This window comes from Cervus canadensis, chromosome 30 (assembly GCF_019320065.1).
Source record: "Cervus canadensis isolate Bull #8, Minnesota chromosome 30, ASM1932006v1, whole genome shotgun sequence".
Lineage (NCBI taxonomy): Eukaryota > Metazoa > Chordata > Mammalia > Artiodactyla > Cervidae > Cervus > Cervus canadensis.
In genome coordinates, this window is record NC_057415.1 from 37,644,803 (window position 1) to 37,661,935 (window position 17,133).

General features: G+C 43.9%; 1 protein-coding gene across 4 annotated transcripts in view; it reads right to left on the reverse strand.

The window, feature by feature from the left end:
- The window catches only part of ASTN2 (astrotactin 2), a 989,097-nt gene that overhangs the window by 134,159 nt on the left and 837,805 nt on the right, over positions 1-17,133 (reverse strand). The window contains exon 20 of one of the 4 annotated variants that reach the window (XM_043453337.1): positions 10,186-10,546. The exons of the other annotated variants lie outside the window; for them this stretch is intronic. Within the exon in view, the coding sequence (XP_043309272.1) occupies positions 10,521-10,546 (26 nt within the window). The 3' untranslated portion in view covers positions 10,186-10,520. Of the gene's footprint in view, positions 1-10,185; positions 10,547-17,133 lie in introns of those variants that run through there. 4 annotated transcript variants of the gene reach the window in all.

Here is a 17,133-nt window from a genome sequence, read left to right on the forward strand (position 1 = left end):
GATATTACAGATATTAATCAAATATTACAGGTATTAACATTAGTATCTGTAATATTTATAGATATTAATCAAATTATCACATCAATACAGACGTAGACACCCCCTTAGGCTTTCAATGCTCTAGCCTCTCTAGATAGAGGCTTCCTGGGCTGGAAGCCATCTGATGGGATGGGAGAGCCTGCAATGATGCAGATTTCCTTAGACTCACTTAAAGATATGCTTACCTTTTACAATGCGATCTGTCCTACTAATTATGCAGAAATATCTACTTCTAAACAAAGACCTTTTTTTTCTTGATGCCATAAATTTTTTTAAATTTTATTTCAGAATAGCTTTTCAACAGTTCTTGCTGTACACTACCAAAGAACAGCATGTGCCCTCTCTCACGGGAATCACGGTGCTTAAAATCCATCACTTATTGTCTATCTCCACTTGTTGCCTGTGTTCAGCTGCCAAGTCATGCCCAACTCTTCATGACCCTCCCATGGACTGCAGCACATCAGACTTCCCTGTCCATCACCAACTCCTGGAGCTTGCTCAAACTCATGTCCATTGAGTCAGGGATGCCATTAAACCATCCCATTCTCTGTCGCCCTCTTCCCCTCCTGCCCTCAGTCTTTCCCAGCATCAGGGACTTTTCCAATGAGTTGGCTGTTCGCATCAGATGACCAAACTACTGGAGCTTCAGCTTCAGTCCTTCCAATGAGTATTCTTGGTTGATTTCCCTTAAGATTGCCTGGTTTGATCTCCTTGCTGTCCAAGGGACTCTCAAGAGTCTTCTCTAGCAATTCGAAAGCATCAATTCTTCGATGCTCAGACTTCTTTACTGTCCAGCTCTCACATCCTTACGTAACTACTGGAAAAACTGTAGCTTTGGCTATATGGACCTTTGTCGGCAAAGTGGTGTTGGAATGTTAGGTCCATGAATCACGGTAAATCGGATGTGATCGAGCCAGGAGATGGCAACACTGAGCATTGACGTTTAGGAATCAGTGAACTAAAATGGATGGGGATGGGCAAATTTGACTCAGATGACCATTATATCTACTACGGTGGGCAAGAATCCCTTAGAAGGAATGAAATAGCCCTCAAAAGAGTCCAAAATGCAGTGCCTGAGAGCAATCTCAAATGATCTCAGTTTGTTTCCAAAGTAAACCATTGAGTATCACAGTAATCCAAATCTATCTCCCCTACTCAACTCTAAATTTCAAGAAGGCAGAGTCCTTGCCTATTCTTGTTCACCAATGGAATCCAGCACTTAACCCAGTGCCTGGCACACCATTGACATTCAGAACATGTGTCGGTTAGACTGAATCATCCTTAATGAGCCCTAAAGCCTTAATTCAAAACGAGACTGTGGCAGACACAGATTTCTTGTTTTTTTAAACCACCATATCCTTCTTTTTTCTTTTTTTTACCACCACATCCTTCTTTTTTTTTTTTCAGATGGGGAAACAGAGTCTGAAAGGAGAAGCAAGTTTCCAAAGGCTGCAGAGAAAGTTGGTAGCTTAATTAAAGTCAGAACCAAAGAGAATCTGAGGTCCAAAGCTTGTGTGTATCATATCCATTCACAAATCTTGAGTCTAAAATGGCAAGGAAATGAGGGGCTCAAGGGAAAAAGAGCATATGACTGGAAGGAGACACAGTCTCCCCAGCCTTTGCTGTATGTACTTTCATCTCAGAGAGAGCCACTGAGTGGCCGGTTTCAGAGCTAGAGCGGCCCAAGTGCATGGGAGAAACCCTTGCCTGTCCTCAAACAAGGCCTCTGAGAAAAAGTTTCAATCGCTGCCTCTAACCCAAACTCTCCAAAGCACTATTTCCTATTATGTCTCAATAACCAAGTTTAACCCACCCGCTTCTCAAGATTAGATCTGTGAGCTCACAGAGGCTCAATCACTCAATTAAGAGGAGGGAAAATCTTATCCTCTCCAAACAAAGCGAAATGTGACATAAGCCAGTTGCTAGGATTATGTCTCATTCAGGAAGAAGGAGAGGAGCAGAGCTGAGAGAGAATGGGTGGGTCAAACATTACAGGAATTTTCCAGGGAAGTGAGAGTGGTGTGGTCTTCTAAACTTCAATGTCTCAGTCCCCCAGACAAGGCTGAAGGCAAGGTCCTGGCTTCCAGAGAGGCAAAAAGGTGTAGACAGCTTTTCTCCCCGTGCCCTGGAGTTCTGGGTAGTATCCAGGTGCATTCTGATTCTTCCCTGGATGCTTGGCATCAGTGGTGAGCTGAATCCCCAAACCCAGAGAATTCTATAGGCAGATGCCAGTCTCCAAAACCTACTTGATTAGGTTAATGCAAAGTATGGGGACATTCCTCTTAATGAATAACCCCTTTTTCCTCCTCTTGGCCTTAATTTGCACATCTTTAGAATGGGAGTTGACAGGACATTGACTTGGATAGTATCTAAAGCTCCTCCCAACCTCGATGGTCTATGGCCAGTAGTTAAAAGACACTCTGGCATACCAAAAATGGCAGGGACACTGGTAGAACTTGTTCAAATTCCAGTTCTGCATTGGAAAAATGATTTTGCCTCACTGAGCACCAGTTTTCCCCTCTTTGAAAAAGGACTAAAAGTCTATAGCTCACAGAATTGCTGTAAGGTTTTGAGAAAGCATATTTGATGTCCTTAGCACAGTGTCTGCTTACAGAAATATGCAGTGAATGATAGTAATCATTCTGAGAAGGTCTTTGGGCTTTGGCAAATGAATAACAGATTTTAAGAATGAGATCTTTAAGATAACACTCTTAATGGAGACTTTGAGTTTAGAAAGAAGCCATGCTCTCACGTTAAAGATCCTGCTAATTCAATGGCAATTGTCTACCAGAGAGCACTAATTCACAGCCGGTGAAATCTGATCTTCAGAAACCAACTGGCCATGCTAAAAAGCAATCGAGTTACAGACCAGAACACCTAGATCTGAGGCCAGGCTTGGAAGGAACCATTCTTTCCATGAGGAGGGTTATTAAGTCCTTGGTATAGATTCAAGGGTAGAAAAACTGGGATAATTTCCACTGGGGACTGAGCCATGTAATTAATTTGGGGCCATCCATATTACCAGGTTTCAGTCTTGTCTTTTATATAGCAGGGATCATGATATAAGCTCCTAGGAGTTGCTGAAAGGATTGACTGTGATAACCCCAAGCCTTTGCAGGAGAGCTGGTTGGCAAAAAGAGCAAGAGTCCTTAAGAGTTGAGCCCTAGCTGTACCTCTGACTAGCTGTGTGCCCTTGGTTAAAGCACCTTCCCTCTCTGGGTCTCCGTTTTCATATCTGGAAAAGGAGTCTAAGGACACTCTGGGTTGCAGGACTGTTGTAAGCAACTGATGAGATGATATATGAAGGGGAGTTGATAAAGTAGAAAGTCAGTTAGTTAAGCCGCTCAGTCGTGTCTGACTCTTTGCGACCCTGTGGACTGTAGCCCACCAGGCTCTTCCGTCCAAGGGATTCTCCAGGCAAGAATACTGGAGTGGGTTGCCATTTGGATTACCCAAAGGCAAGAAGTCCTTCATGTCTACACCCAGGCCCTTCTAGAGACTATTCCAGCATCTCCCTCTTTTTCTTCCAGTTAAAGGGATTATACTTTCATGCAGACAAGGATTTGAAGGTCCCAGTTTCATCTTTGCCCTGTGAAAAGGTTACCAGTAATTTTTCTTGCCATTTGGAGTGACCTGAGGGGAAATTGGCCAGACTGTTGTCCTGGGGCCAGAGTCTTACTACCAAACTGTAACTCCACCCAGAAACCCGAGTCAACTCAAGAATGAGGCACTGGGTATAAACCACGCCAAAACTATCCACCCTCTGCTTTCCAGGATCCCAAATGACACTGGTCATTGAAAACCCATCCCGCTTATCCAGAGGGAAATTTCGGCTCTGCTTAAGATGAATTTAATGCCCAGCCTTAAGTTGTTAAAACCCAAATAGGCCCTTCCAAAACTGTGACCTTCTGTTCAAAGACTTGCTTTTGTTTGGTTATATCTTGTAAAATACTTTAGTAGCAAATTTAGGACTTTTCAAATAGAGCCGATTGACAGCCCTGGGAACTGAAAGCCTGCTTATTCACTGAATAGAGAGTGCTGGAGGAGTTCGGGTGTTGGTTAGCTACAGATGAGATGGTGCCTAGGCCAGGGTTTCTGGAGGGAAGGTATCTCAGAACTCAGAATTGTCATAGGTCCTGGAGTGGGGATCAGGAAAGGTTTCATGGAGAAGGTAGAGCCAGTTACAACTGCACCAGGCTTTGGAACAATGATGGGTAAAATCTGGATTCACTGGATCTTAGATGTATCAGTATCTCAGAATGTGAGTGTCTTCAGTAAGATGGAATGGTACACTTCCTGCTTCATTTCTACTGCATGTTTAGGTCAAATGGCTCAATAAATGATACTCTGCTCTGATAACTAACACTGATTTTTTTTAAATAGAGGAATATCATTTATATACAATAAAATGCATAGATCTTAAGCACAGAGCTCAAAGTTTCAGAGAAATAGCTGAGTTCTCCATTTTTACATGGGTGGCTCACCCATGTCATAAACTTAAGCAAGATAAACAGGAAAAGATTATCACTCTGGGATCTCAGAAAAAATAGATCTATAAGGAAACTTATACATGAACTGACACAGCAACTTTCTTCTCTTGTGAAAACTGAGGTCTAGAGGATTGATTTCGGGAGGTGGATGTGGCGGAAGGTCATATTATTTTACAGGGATAACAATGATCCCCCCCAAATGAGCACATATCTATTCCATATCTAACGTGTCCCAGGAAGATAACTCTGCCCATGAAATGCTTCATTATCAACCATATCAAAAGAGATGTGGCCACATGGAGCCTTTTATCCAGAGGTCAACATACCTGTTACATCAAGAAAAGATGGAACGAATGAAAATTGCTGGAGGGACAGATTGCAGTTGAAGACATATAACTTCTCAAAGCATCAAGCACATTGAATAGACAGTTAATAGAAATCCGATCAATGATTACTGAGCGAGTGAATGAATGTATGATCTGTAGACAATTTCACCAACTTGGACCACAAACTCTTCTTCCAGTGTTTGGAATGATGTCTCTTAATTCCACATGCACACACTGCTGAGGCACCCAGCGTCTCTCTCCAGTCTAACCCTTCCCCCTCTGAACTGTGAAAGACTTCTGGAGATTTTTGCAGTCAAGTTTTCCCAGGGCCTTGCGGCAAGAGCAGAGAGAATAGCATCAAGCCTCCCCTGGCGAGTCCTGTGATCCCTGCCTGTGATCCCTGCCACGTGACATCACTTTGGAGACCAGGTGTTCTGTGTGGCTCCAGGCCAGGTGCCGAAGAAGGAGATGGCACTAGAAAGTTGCCTAACACAGACCACTGAGGTTCTCCAAGACAGGACAACCCCACTCCCTCGGCCGCAAGAGGCCCAGACTCAGGCTTCCAGGCCTACAACGCCTTAGATGACCTGTCACTCCTCGTTGCTAGGTGACGCTCACCGTGCCGAGGCGGCACCGCACACCATGGCTTTGAGCCCAACATGCCATTCAGACTCCTTCCTCTCTTGCGCTGAGCCTCCCTCTGTGGGGCTCAACTGTAATGCCCCTGAGAGCTTCTGGACTATACAAGGGAAGGCGGTGAGGATCTTGTACCTATTTGTCTCCAGTAGCAGCTCAACTGAAAGCCAGATTTTCAGAGCTTCTCAAATGTCACTGAGATGGTAGCCTTCTTCAAGCCACCGAACGCCCTCATTATATCCTTCCCCCAACATAACAACGGTCACCTATCGATCTTACCTTTATGTATCTCAGAGAGCTCATTCACAAGAATGGTGCCCTGGGACGACCCTGAGGGATGGGATGGGGAGGGAGGTGGGAGGGGGGTTCAGGATGGGGAGCACATGTATACCCATGGCTGATTCATGTCGATGTATGGCAAAAACCAGTACAATACTGTAAAGTAATTAGCCTCCAATTGAAAGAAATAAACTGAAAAAAAAAAAAAAAAGAAGAATCTTCTCAGACAGAAAAGCTCAGCTAACTTGCTGTCACTAGATATAAAAGCTGCTGCCAACAGACTTATGGACACAGTGGGTCGGGGGAAAGGAGAGGGTGGGATGTATGGGGAGAGTGACATGGAAACTTACATCACCATATGTAAAATAGTCAATGGGAATTTGCTTTATGACCCAGGGAACTCAGGCCAGGGCCCTGTAACAACATACAGGGGTGGGAGGAAGGTTCAAGAGGGAGGGGATATAGGTAAACCTATGGCTGATTCATGTTGATGTTTGGCAGAAACCAGCACAATATGGTAAAGCAAATATCCTTCAATTAAAATACATTTAATTTTTTAAAAAATTTCAGCTTCCCTTGAGAACAAGGGAAATGATAATAACAATGAAAATAATAATGATGGCAATGATCTACAACTCTAACAATATGAATGAATTCCACGATACGGTGATCCAAAGAACCCAGACAGAACAGAATGCATATCGCACAATTTTTTTTTTAATATAGCTTCAAAAGCCAGCAAAATTCATCAATATTAAAAGAAGTCAGGGTAGTGATTTACCCTTGAGGAGGGACTGTGTCTGAATGGGAGCACAGAGTGAGCTTCTAAAAGGCTGGTAACGCTCTGTTTCTTGATTTGGGTATCGGTTGCAGGGTTGTGTTCACTTTCTGACAATTCATCAAGATACACAAGATCAGTATCATCAGATATACATACAAGTGTTATACTTTCAGAGAAATTTCAAAAAATAGAGGTGCTTTGCCAAGAATGAGTAGAAGAATAGAGGTAATAAATTCATTTAACACCTGAGAGGCTTGAAATCATACACCTTAAAGGCAGAAAGGCCTCAGAGGTGACCCATTTCAACCACCTGGTTTCAGAGACGGGGACACGGAGGCCCAGGGGAGGGTGCCAAGATCACCCAGGGCCTCAGCCTCACGTCGGGTCTCCCGACCCAGCCCTTCCTAACTCTGCTTTACTTCCTCAGATGATAACGGGGAGATGTGGGTGAGGTCTAAAGCTAAGGCGTGCATCTGGATATCAAGGTAAACAATTTTTCAGACACCGATGAGTAGGTGCCTTGCAAATGGCCTTGGCAGCTGAGACAAGGCAGATGTGACCACACACATGCATTGCCCATGACGCATGGGCTGGAAGAGTGAGGCAGAGCCAGCTCTAAAGAAGCACATGCAGAACTTGTCTGCCCGGAATGCGCTGGGAATGAGGATTCCAAAGAGGTCATCCCAGGAGAAGCCGTGCCCGAACCCCAAGGAAGGCTGGGTGCATTTACTGACATTCCAAACATCTGTGCTTTTGCAAGGGAGATAAAAGGGAATCTGCTTCTCTGCCTCAAGGCATGATCTATGGGCTTCCGAGGCACTGGGTGTGGGCTGCTCTTGAAGGCATGATGCCGTGTTTGATGGATGAAGGCTGAGGAAACTCACTAGGCCACACATTAATAAAAATGATCAAACTGCCTTGGTTGGTGGAATGGGATGCTAATGTCATTCTCCACGTGGACGTCAGAGGGAGAGAATGTCTGGAGGGAGCTAACCTGCTTTATATGTTTACCTTGATCCCACTTGTCCAAATGAGAGCCTCTGTTCTGTTGCCAAGACCCTATAAAAGCCAAGGCTAGAGGGGCTTACTAGGGTGCCCCCACCCTAGTGGAGGCATCCTGCCACCACCCAGGATACCTCACCTGCAGCCAGCCTTTCTTAACTGAGAATGAGAAGGTGTATATTCTAACCACATCTTAGGCCCACAGACACCTTCCATCGCTTTCTCCTGCCCAGAGAATACAGTCCAAGTATCTTCACCTGGCCTTCACAGCACTCGCCCACTTGACCACAAACTCCAGTCCCTCTCAGGCTGTGTTCCTCCTCCAGGCCTCTTTCTTTTCTGTCTTCACACCTATTTTTAGTTCTATGTTTTTTTTTTCCTCTGTCTGGATTGCCTCTTACTCATCTCTACTATTGAAACTCTTCTTATCCTTCTAGGCTAAGATCAAAGGTCATGAAGACCTCCTTGATTACCAGTTCCCCAACACAAACTAATCTTATTCCATTGTGCATTTTTTATCTGTTTAGTCATATTTCATTTTTACTTTATGATCATACAGTTGTCTGTTTTTTATTTCTCTCTTTCCAGATTGGGTGCTTCAAAAGAAAAGGGATAATATTTATCATGTCCCCGTTGGTTTCCAGAAGGTTTCCTGGTGGTAAAGGACCCACCTGCAATGCAGGAGATACGGCTTAGATTATTGGGTTGGGAAGATCCCCTGGAGAAGGAACTAGCAACCCCCTCCAGTGTTCTTGCCTAGGATATCTCATGGATACAGGAGCCTGGTGGGCTATAGTCCTTGGGGTTGCAAAGAGTCAGACACGGCTTAGTGACTAAACAACAACATTGGTTTCTAAGCACACAGCGGTATGCTTGGCAAATGCAGTTGTTCAATATACAAATTTTCTGAGCAAGTATGAGGTCACCACATATCCCTAGTCTCTGATTTCAGCCTCAACTGAAATAGACAGGTCCATTGTGAGTTCAGACTTACTTTGTGATGCCCCAGCAACTTCCAGCTTAAGACAGGGCAGGGGTATCTTTCTGCTTTCAGGCCTGAGGCCTTCCTTGATGCCATCCAAACTCTCAGCTCAAAAGGGTAAGCATAGCCCAGAAGTGGAAGGAACCAGAATCTTCCAAATTCATGTGCAGGGAGCCAGAGCAGACACACTCCAACTCTGCACCCTCAGGCTGCAATTCTGGGAGGCAGCTGTCCCCAGAAGGTACCCAAGCCCACAGGACCTCGGTGATAACCTGCTGAACACACCCCTGTGGTGGTTTCCTTTCCTCCTGCTGTCACTGCCCAAGCAGCTTCACAACTGCTCCCTGCGTGTTCCTGTCAAGTAAACCACCTGCTCCCAATCGTCCAGGATTTTATCCAGATAAAAAAAAAAACAAAACAAAAAAACAGCATGAGTACATGCTTTCTGACTTTGAATGAGTCAGATAATCTAACGAACCAACAAACCATCTCTAACGTTTCCCCAGTGCCTGGAACCAACTTTGGCACATGGTATGTGGTCCATAACTACGGGTCAGCTAGACAAGAATTTAAAAACACGAGCCACCAGTATCAACTTGGCATGCAGAGAAAACTCCGACTTATAAACTGCAGAATCATCGACAGAGGGGTCCATGTAGCTGATTCTAGGTGACGAGCATTAGGAGAACCCAAGCTCACTGACAGTGGGTTTTGCTGTCACTTTAGGTTCGGCCAGTTGAGCCTACTCATTGACTGTCTGTTCTGTCACCTCTCATCTCCTCAATGCTCCAGGCCCGGGGCTCCTCTGAGACACTCGGCTGCTGCAGAAAAGCCAGATGTAACCTTCCGAAGGTGAGATTCATCACGCACCCAATGCCAGCACATCCATCCCCAGCATAATGAACCATGGGGAACCTCAGTCCCAGCCCAGGATATGACCCAAGTGACTCAGAGTTTAAGTCGCCACATGGTTTGTGCTGTGAAAACAATGCCAAGTCCTTCCTCCCCAGTCAGCAACATACCCCTTAAAAACTGTATTTAGTTTTATTGATAATTACATCCTCTCTTTTTTTTTTTTAATTTAAAAAGCTGATTTTATGAGTAGGGACAAGAGAATAGAGACTTCCGAAGGAGAAAGAATTTGGTTCAAACCCTAACGCTGTCACTTAACAACTCTATATGCATTGGCAAGTGACTCTGTCCCTCTGACCCTTCTGTGAAGTAAAGATAATAATAGCTATTTTCAGAATAATTCTGATGATTAAATAATATAGGGACACCCCCTATATAAATGTTCAATAAGCATTGGTTCTCTTTCCTGTTCCCTTTAGTTAACTTTGCACTTTCTGTAGTGCATACGAAGTTTCTAGTATGGAGCAGGTGCTTAATAAATGCTACCCCTCTTGCTTCATCCTCCTTTTCGCTCTCTTTATAGTGGATGCCTTTTTGCTTCTCCACTCGTGGTGGGTTTAACTGTCTGGTTTTATGAGTTCTGATAATAGCATAATGCATATTTTTGGTGTTAGGGATACAGCATAGATTAAGACAATTGATGTCCTCACCCTTATAGAGCTTACATTCAAGAGCAGGGGAACCAAAAATAAATATGCAAAAACATAAACAAGTGAGTTTATTTCAGAGAATGGTCAGTGATGTCAGAGCAATACTACCGGGGGATGCGACAGGAGAGACAGAGAAGTAAGCTTATATTTGGGCGGTCAGGGAAACCTCGAAGTGAAGAAGAAAACAAAAGAAGGAAGAAACCAACTGCTATGAAGGTGCTAACAATCCAAACAAGTAGGGGCAGGAAATTCTAGGTGGATGTTAAAAAGGAAGAAAGTGAAGCCGCTCAGTCGTGTCCGACTCTTTGTGACCTCATGGATTGTAGCCCACCAGGCTCCTCCTTCCATGGGATTTTCCAGGCAAGAGTACTGGAGTGGGTTGCCATTTCCTTCCCCAGGGGATCTTCCTGACCCAGGTGGAGGTTAAATAGATGCAAGGCTTGATATGTCTGAGGATGAGAAAGAAGTTGAGTGTTGACTTCTGCCCTTACACATTAGGTTAGGCATTGGTTTCGTAAAAGTCAGCTCAGAAAGGGAAAGACTTTGAGTTGCATCATTCTCTTTTTCAAATATAATGAAAATACATCTCAAGGAGGGATATATAAAGGAATTATTTGCCTATACGAATGCCTGTGTCTTTTCTGGCCTTTGAAAATGGTATGTTCCTTTCTTGGAGGTTTTCTCCCCAAAACTCAGATGCTCCTAAAGGATGACTCCTGCCAGGGGCATGAAATAATGAGTGAACCCGAATTCACAGAAGTTGTGATACAACTCTTTGGCACTTGAATGGTCAATGCTGAGGGCAGCAATTATTCTAGGACTCTTGATATGCCCTCTACGCTTACAGAATTATATTCATGAACTTTGACCTCAGTCAAGTCACTTCTCTGAGTCTTATTCCTCATCTGTAATGACTAAGATGTGAAGGGTGGGGAATGGACAATGGGTAGAGATTTATCTGTGATCCCTATGGTTTCTTCCAGATTTCCTATGATTCTAAAAGGACCTTGGGAATCATGGAGGGAATACTCAAGTCCCATTATTATTCTCTAATAAGCTCATCTTCATTGTTGGTTAATAACCAAATTCCCTCTCTCCAGGGTATTCCCCCCTTGCCTTCTACCATGAGAGTAGGTGAGGCCAACTCAGGGCAGGGTAACTGAGTTCTCTCTGACGGGTTTGGGGTCAAGTGAACATAACTCCTTGATCTCATCTCTCAGAGCTCCAGGGCTCTACCCAGAATCTCTCCCTTGAGAGGCAGGACAAGATGACTCAAGGAGAGGGAATTCAATCACAGGAAGTTTATAAAGACTAGAAATGGAACTGGCGGGCCAAATCCAAGCCTGGATACTCCTAAGGGCACTTGGTAGGGACAGCAGCACTGGGCTGGGCCCAGGAGATCCTGCCTCTGTGCCGATCTGAATTCACCAGCAGACTGAGTGGAAGCTGCTTGACTTCTGTGGTTCAGCCCCTTCACCTGAATTGAGGAGACTGGCTTAACTGATCTGTAAGGGTCTTGTGAGTATGACATTTAAGGATCCTGGATGCATAATGCTCAGTGGCCTACTTCTGAACCTGCTTATGCGTCTGTGCAATTAGAATAAAGGCAGTAACTTCACGATGGGGTTATCTAGAAGATTAAATGAGTTTACCACAGCATCTCAACTTTGTTCATTTTCTGCATGTTCATTATGGTTACCCATTAGGCTTCTACTACAAATCATACTGTGTGCTAGGGAAAATAAACACATGAATTCAGTGATCAACTGGAGAGACACCCTCAAAAAGCTAGAAGTCTTGTGGGGCACAGAGTAAAAATCAAACACTGAGGTGATCTGAATAAGATATTTCTGTTATGATTCAACAGTCAGTTTAAACCCCCTGTCTATGTCATGCCAAGAAGTAGGTGAAAATATTTCAAGAAATGGTGAATACAAAACTCTCAAGGGATGACGTCCTCTGTCCCTGGTCTAAGTTAGAGACGGCACATTCAGATATCTACAGGGGCAAAGCACATAACACGTTAAAGTAGTAGACTGGGTGTCAGACAACCTGGAAGAAGAGGGATATGGCAAACTAGAGTATACACGCCTTCTCGCAAATGAGCAGTTGCTAATCAACTCTCCTGTTATGTGGGAAGAAGAGCCCAGGGTTAACAAAAACGACGCTTTTTCAGTAGAAAAGGAATTTTTAAAAAAAAGTAAAAATATTCCTGATTTCAAGTGTTGACAACTTACTCAAACATGTTAAAAAGCCATTGGCTTGTTATCTGTAGCTTAAAGGAAATTACTTCAGATAAGAGCATTATGTATATTTTCAAAAATGGTAAGGACAAACAAAAGAAGATGCGTGATTATCGTATATTCTATACACCAGGTATCTCACACACACATATCATACATCATTCCTTGGTTGTTCACAACAAGACTGAGAAATACTGGTGTTAGTCCTGGTTTTTGTTTCCTTAATGCAGTCATATGTGGGAAATATGCTTGGGGAAACACAAGTATAGACAGATAAGATCCTGGCAGTGTGAGGAAGATTGAATACAGGGGTAAGAATAAGGACAGGGGAGCATGGCGAGGAAGTTATCTACAGTGGTCTTGGTGGGGAAGAAAAAAAGAGAGAGAGAGTCGAGGTGTAACAGAGAATTAATTAGCTTTTTCAAGGCACATGATAATGTCTTAGAGGGAAGACCTACTTCTCTCCCAGCTTCCCATGTCAGATGGAGGGGGGAGAAACCTTGCAGGTGGACCCCTTTTCTCATATTCTCTTTTCACCTTAGACCATCTCTTTGATGCCTCCTCTCAGCTCCAGGTTGGCCATCTCTGCAGGTGGGCAACAGAAGCGGAGACCTGGTCCTACTGACTGGGCCGCCTAGCCCACCCCTCACTGCCACACAGAATCCTTTCTAGGGCAATGAAGTTCTGTAGGGAAAAAAAGAAGTCAGCCATTCTTTTTGCTCCCCAAATCTTGGGGCTTCTTGCCTCTGACTAGTATTACACTAGCAGTGAGAAATGGAAAGAAACATGGATTAAACAGTCAGAAGACCCACATTCGATTCTTGATCCCACTCTTCTGAGAAGTTTGCTCTCCAACTATCAACTTTACAAGCCTCATCTTCAACTCTTTCACCAGCAAATGGAGATGATAATTCCCTCTCACTTGGAAGGAATAATTTGCAGAGAAAATGAAATAATGGATTCAAGGGCCCTTCAATTCATCTTCCAATAGAGCAGCAAGGGTGATGAAACGTTCACTCCTTAGTATGCCCTAAACAGCTCACCATAATCTCACCCCTTCTACAGTCTCTTCTATTTCCACCACTCCAAATGTATCCTCCAGCATGCCACCCTTTTATACTCTAAGGTCACTGCATATGCTTCTCCTTCTACCTTGAATGTTTTCTGTCCTCATATACCTCTCAACTTGTACTTCATCTCACTGCTTCCTGCTCACACTTCAGGTCTTTATTATGCGCCTCCTATAATCCTGGCATTTTATAGGCACTGGGGTAGAGTCATGAAAAAGATGAACGTCACTCCACTTTGGAGGAGCTGGTATTCCCGAGAGAAAAGGCAAATGTTCTACTCTTCTTCCCCCTCCCCAAATCAAAATACATCCATCATAATTGTAGCTAAGTGCCACAAAGGGAATATTAAATGCTAAAAGTTTACATAATCAATGAAAGGGCCAAATATAATCTAGAAATTTAGATTAATTGCATTTAGGCTGAGCTCTGAATGTAGAAACCTAATTGGGAAAGAAAATCAGTGCAATCTATCAAGAGCAGATAGTAGGCTGGAGACGTGACCAAAAGCAGTTATTTATAACCTTAGAGGTCATGCCAATTTTCTTTTTTTCATTTAGTTATCAGAGCTATGGGAAGCTCTTAAAGGATTTACATTAGGGAAATGATATTTATAAATCTATTCATCAAATACTTATCAAGTGGTTTTGATATGCCAAGCACTGTGCTAGGCTCTGGATAGGATCCGAAGCTGTATTTTGAAGGGTGAGTCTCACTCTAGAATTGATACCTGAAAGGGATGGAATAGTGGCTAATAGGAAGACTAATTAGAAAGCGGTTGCAAAGATGACAGGTGCTTTAGACCAGCCCATGAGAATAGAAAGAAAGGAATAGATTGAAGAGATAACGTTGTATGTCCGTTACATCTCAGTAAAGCTGGGGGAAAGAATGATGATGATCAAGGCAAAACAACTCGGTTATAAGTTGAATATAGAGAAAAACTAGAGAAAAGAGCTAAATCTTGGGAATTTGCTTCAAGGAACTGACTTCATAGTGGTACCAGTTGTAGAGAGGGAATGAGCAGGTCGTCAGGAGCCCACTAGTGGGAGTTCAGTTGTGCATGTTGAGTTTGAACTGCTTGCGTTGGATATGGACAGAAAACTCAGAAGGAAGAAGTGAAAACACAAATGTAAGAGCCGTGAATATATTGGGTTTAACTATGGGAGTGGATGCGAGTCCAGAGAGAGAGAGTTTAAGCTGAAGGAAAAAAAAAAAAAAGAGATAAAGACCAAGATCTCAGGTGCTCTAGGATTTAAAGAGCAGACAGGAGGACACAGTCTGCCAGGGAGGCTGGAGTGGAGTTCCCCAGAGGCAGGTGTAAAGACCAGGAAGGAGGGCTTGGTGTCCAAGAACAACAACAACAAAGCCACAAAGCTTTCAGAAGGGAATGCTGAATCCTGTAGAATGCTTGAAGATACAAAGGAAATCCATGGCCACAAACAAAGCTCTTGGATATAAGACATGGAGGTTACAGATGTTTGTGGAGAAAGAGGTTTCAGTAACCTTGGAGGTAGCCGGGGACAGAGCAGTGGGAGTGGAGGAATGAGTGGAAAGTGAAGAAATGAAGTCAGCCACTGCAGACTCTACCTTCTAAGATGTGTTTATAAAGAAAAGCAGCAGGATAGTCATGATATAGTGCAAGACGTGGAATTTGTTTTAAAGAAAAACAGAAGAACACATTTAAATGACAGTAAAGAGAAGAGAGATTGGAAGGAGAGATTGGAAACTAAAGAAGGAGAGGCCGGAAACAGAGAATATAGGAGATAACTGATATGTCAAGTTTCCTAGGAAGTTAGTAGGGTACAGGAAACAGGGCAATAGAAGGATTAACTTTAGAGAGGAAAAGGGACCCTCCTGCACTGTTTCAGGAGGGGAAGAATGTGCAGAAAGAAGCATGTGGATTTAAAACAGTTAAGGAGAGAAGTTTACCTACTTCCTATACTCGTATATCTTCTCTGCAAATGAAGAGACACAATCATTTGCTGAGAGTGGGGGAAGGATAAGTTGCCATGAGTTGAAGGACGGTGAGACAGAAAGCAAACTGACAGAAGTCTAGCAGGATTGCCTGGTAGCATGAAGAACCAGGCTGACCCTGGTGACTGATGACACACTGGTGACAAGCATCCTCAGCTGCGCACATTCTCCGGCTGTTTGGTGTGTGCACTAGCAGAGGAGAAGATGGAGAGCTGACATGCATCCATTGTAGGTGTTCGGCCAAGCAAGGCAGCTGAAGACCAGAAAGGCAAAAGAGATCCGGAGGTGGTTGAGAACAGTGATTAAATTATGAGCCATGAGCTCTGCCATGGTGCCTCAGCCCGTCTGGGCTGCTATGACAAAATATCATGATGGGTAGCTCAGAAGCAATAGAAATGCATTTCTCATAGTTCTGGAAGCTGGAAAGTCCACAATCAAAACATCAACAGATTTGGGGTACACTCCTCATAAATGGCCTTCTCCTGACTGTAACTTCATGGTGCAAGAGTGAGGAATTTCTCTGGGGTGTCCTTTCAAAGGACACTGATCCAATTATGAAGGCCCTGCCCTCATGACCTTATCACTGCCCAAACGCCCCATCTCTTAATACTATCAGGGGTTAAGGTCTCAACATACAGATTTTAGGGGGACATAAACACACAGTCCATTTCACATGGATAAGGAGGTGACTTTAAAAGAAACTGAAAAAAAAAATAAAAGAAGTTGAAACCGATGGATGGAAATAGAGCAGTGATACTGAGAAATGGGAAATCAAATTGAGTTAAAAGGTGTGGTAGGAATAAGAGATCAAAAATCAGATAGGATAAAAGACAATGGTCAGAAAGTGGGACACGGGAGCTAATGATGTTTGTTGGGACAGCAATGTCGCATGAGGACAACTCCAGGGTGTGGATTGGCAGCAGGAGGCTGAGGGACATGAAGGGCAAGTTCATTGGAGATGCGCAGATGAAGAAGGGAGAGACAGCGTGGCCGGAGCAGGGAACCCAGGAGGATCTGAACATCTCCCGAGTACAGTACAGGTGGAGGAAAAAAAACTCCAACACCAGCACTGATGCTTAGAGAATCAGTGTCCGTTCAGGAAAGAAGGTAGATACTGGATGATGTTCGATTTTATCAAATTAAAGCTGGATGGATACTGGATGATAGATCCAGTATGGATCTGGATGATATTTGATTTTATCTTCTGGGGTGGATGATTGCATTTTAGGGTCATAAGGCAGGATGGACTGAACCCTAAAAAAGTCTTTGACTGAGAGGTAGGCACCTGCGTATCCTAATTCTTCTCTGGCCTGGAAGGAGGTTCTAGAGAGAACAGAGGGAAAGCTACCTTTTCCTCTCTTGGTATCCAAGGTGGGTGATGCCCAGCTGCTTCAAAGGTCAAGCAGGGTGACAAGTGGCAGTGGGGAGAAAAGGACACCAGAAGAGCAGTCTTTTCGGCCAGAGGGTGAGTCCTACGTGGGAGCTGGTATTCTTAAGTGAGGTTTAACCGGTAGGATTAACTAGTGGGCACAGGATCTTGAACTCACTTCCTGTGTCGTCTTTACTGACACCACTAAGCTGAGTTAGAATCTTCTAATCCCTGCTCTAGTATCCAACTTGTCTCATCACCGACCATGCTTAGCGTAATTTCTTGCTAAACTGTATCTATCTCCTAAAACCCAAAACCCATGTGTGCTTGGCAGTATCCATGGCGACCCCATGGATTGTAGCCTGCCAGGCTCCTCTGTCTGT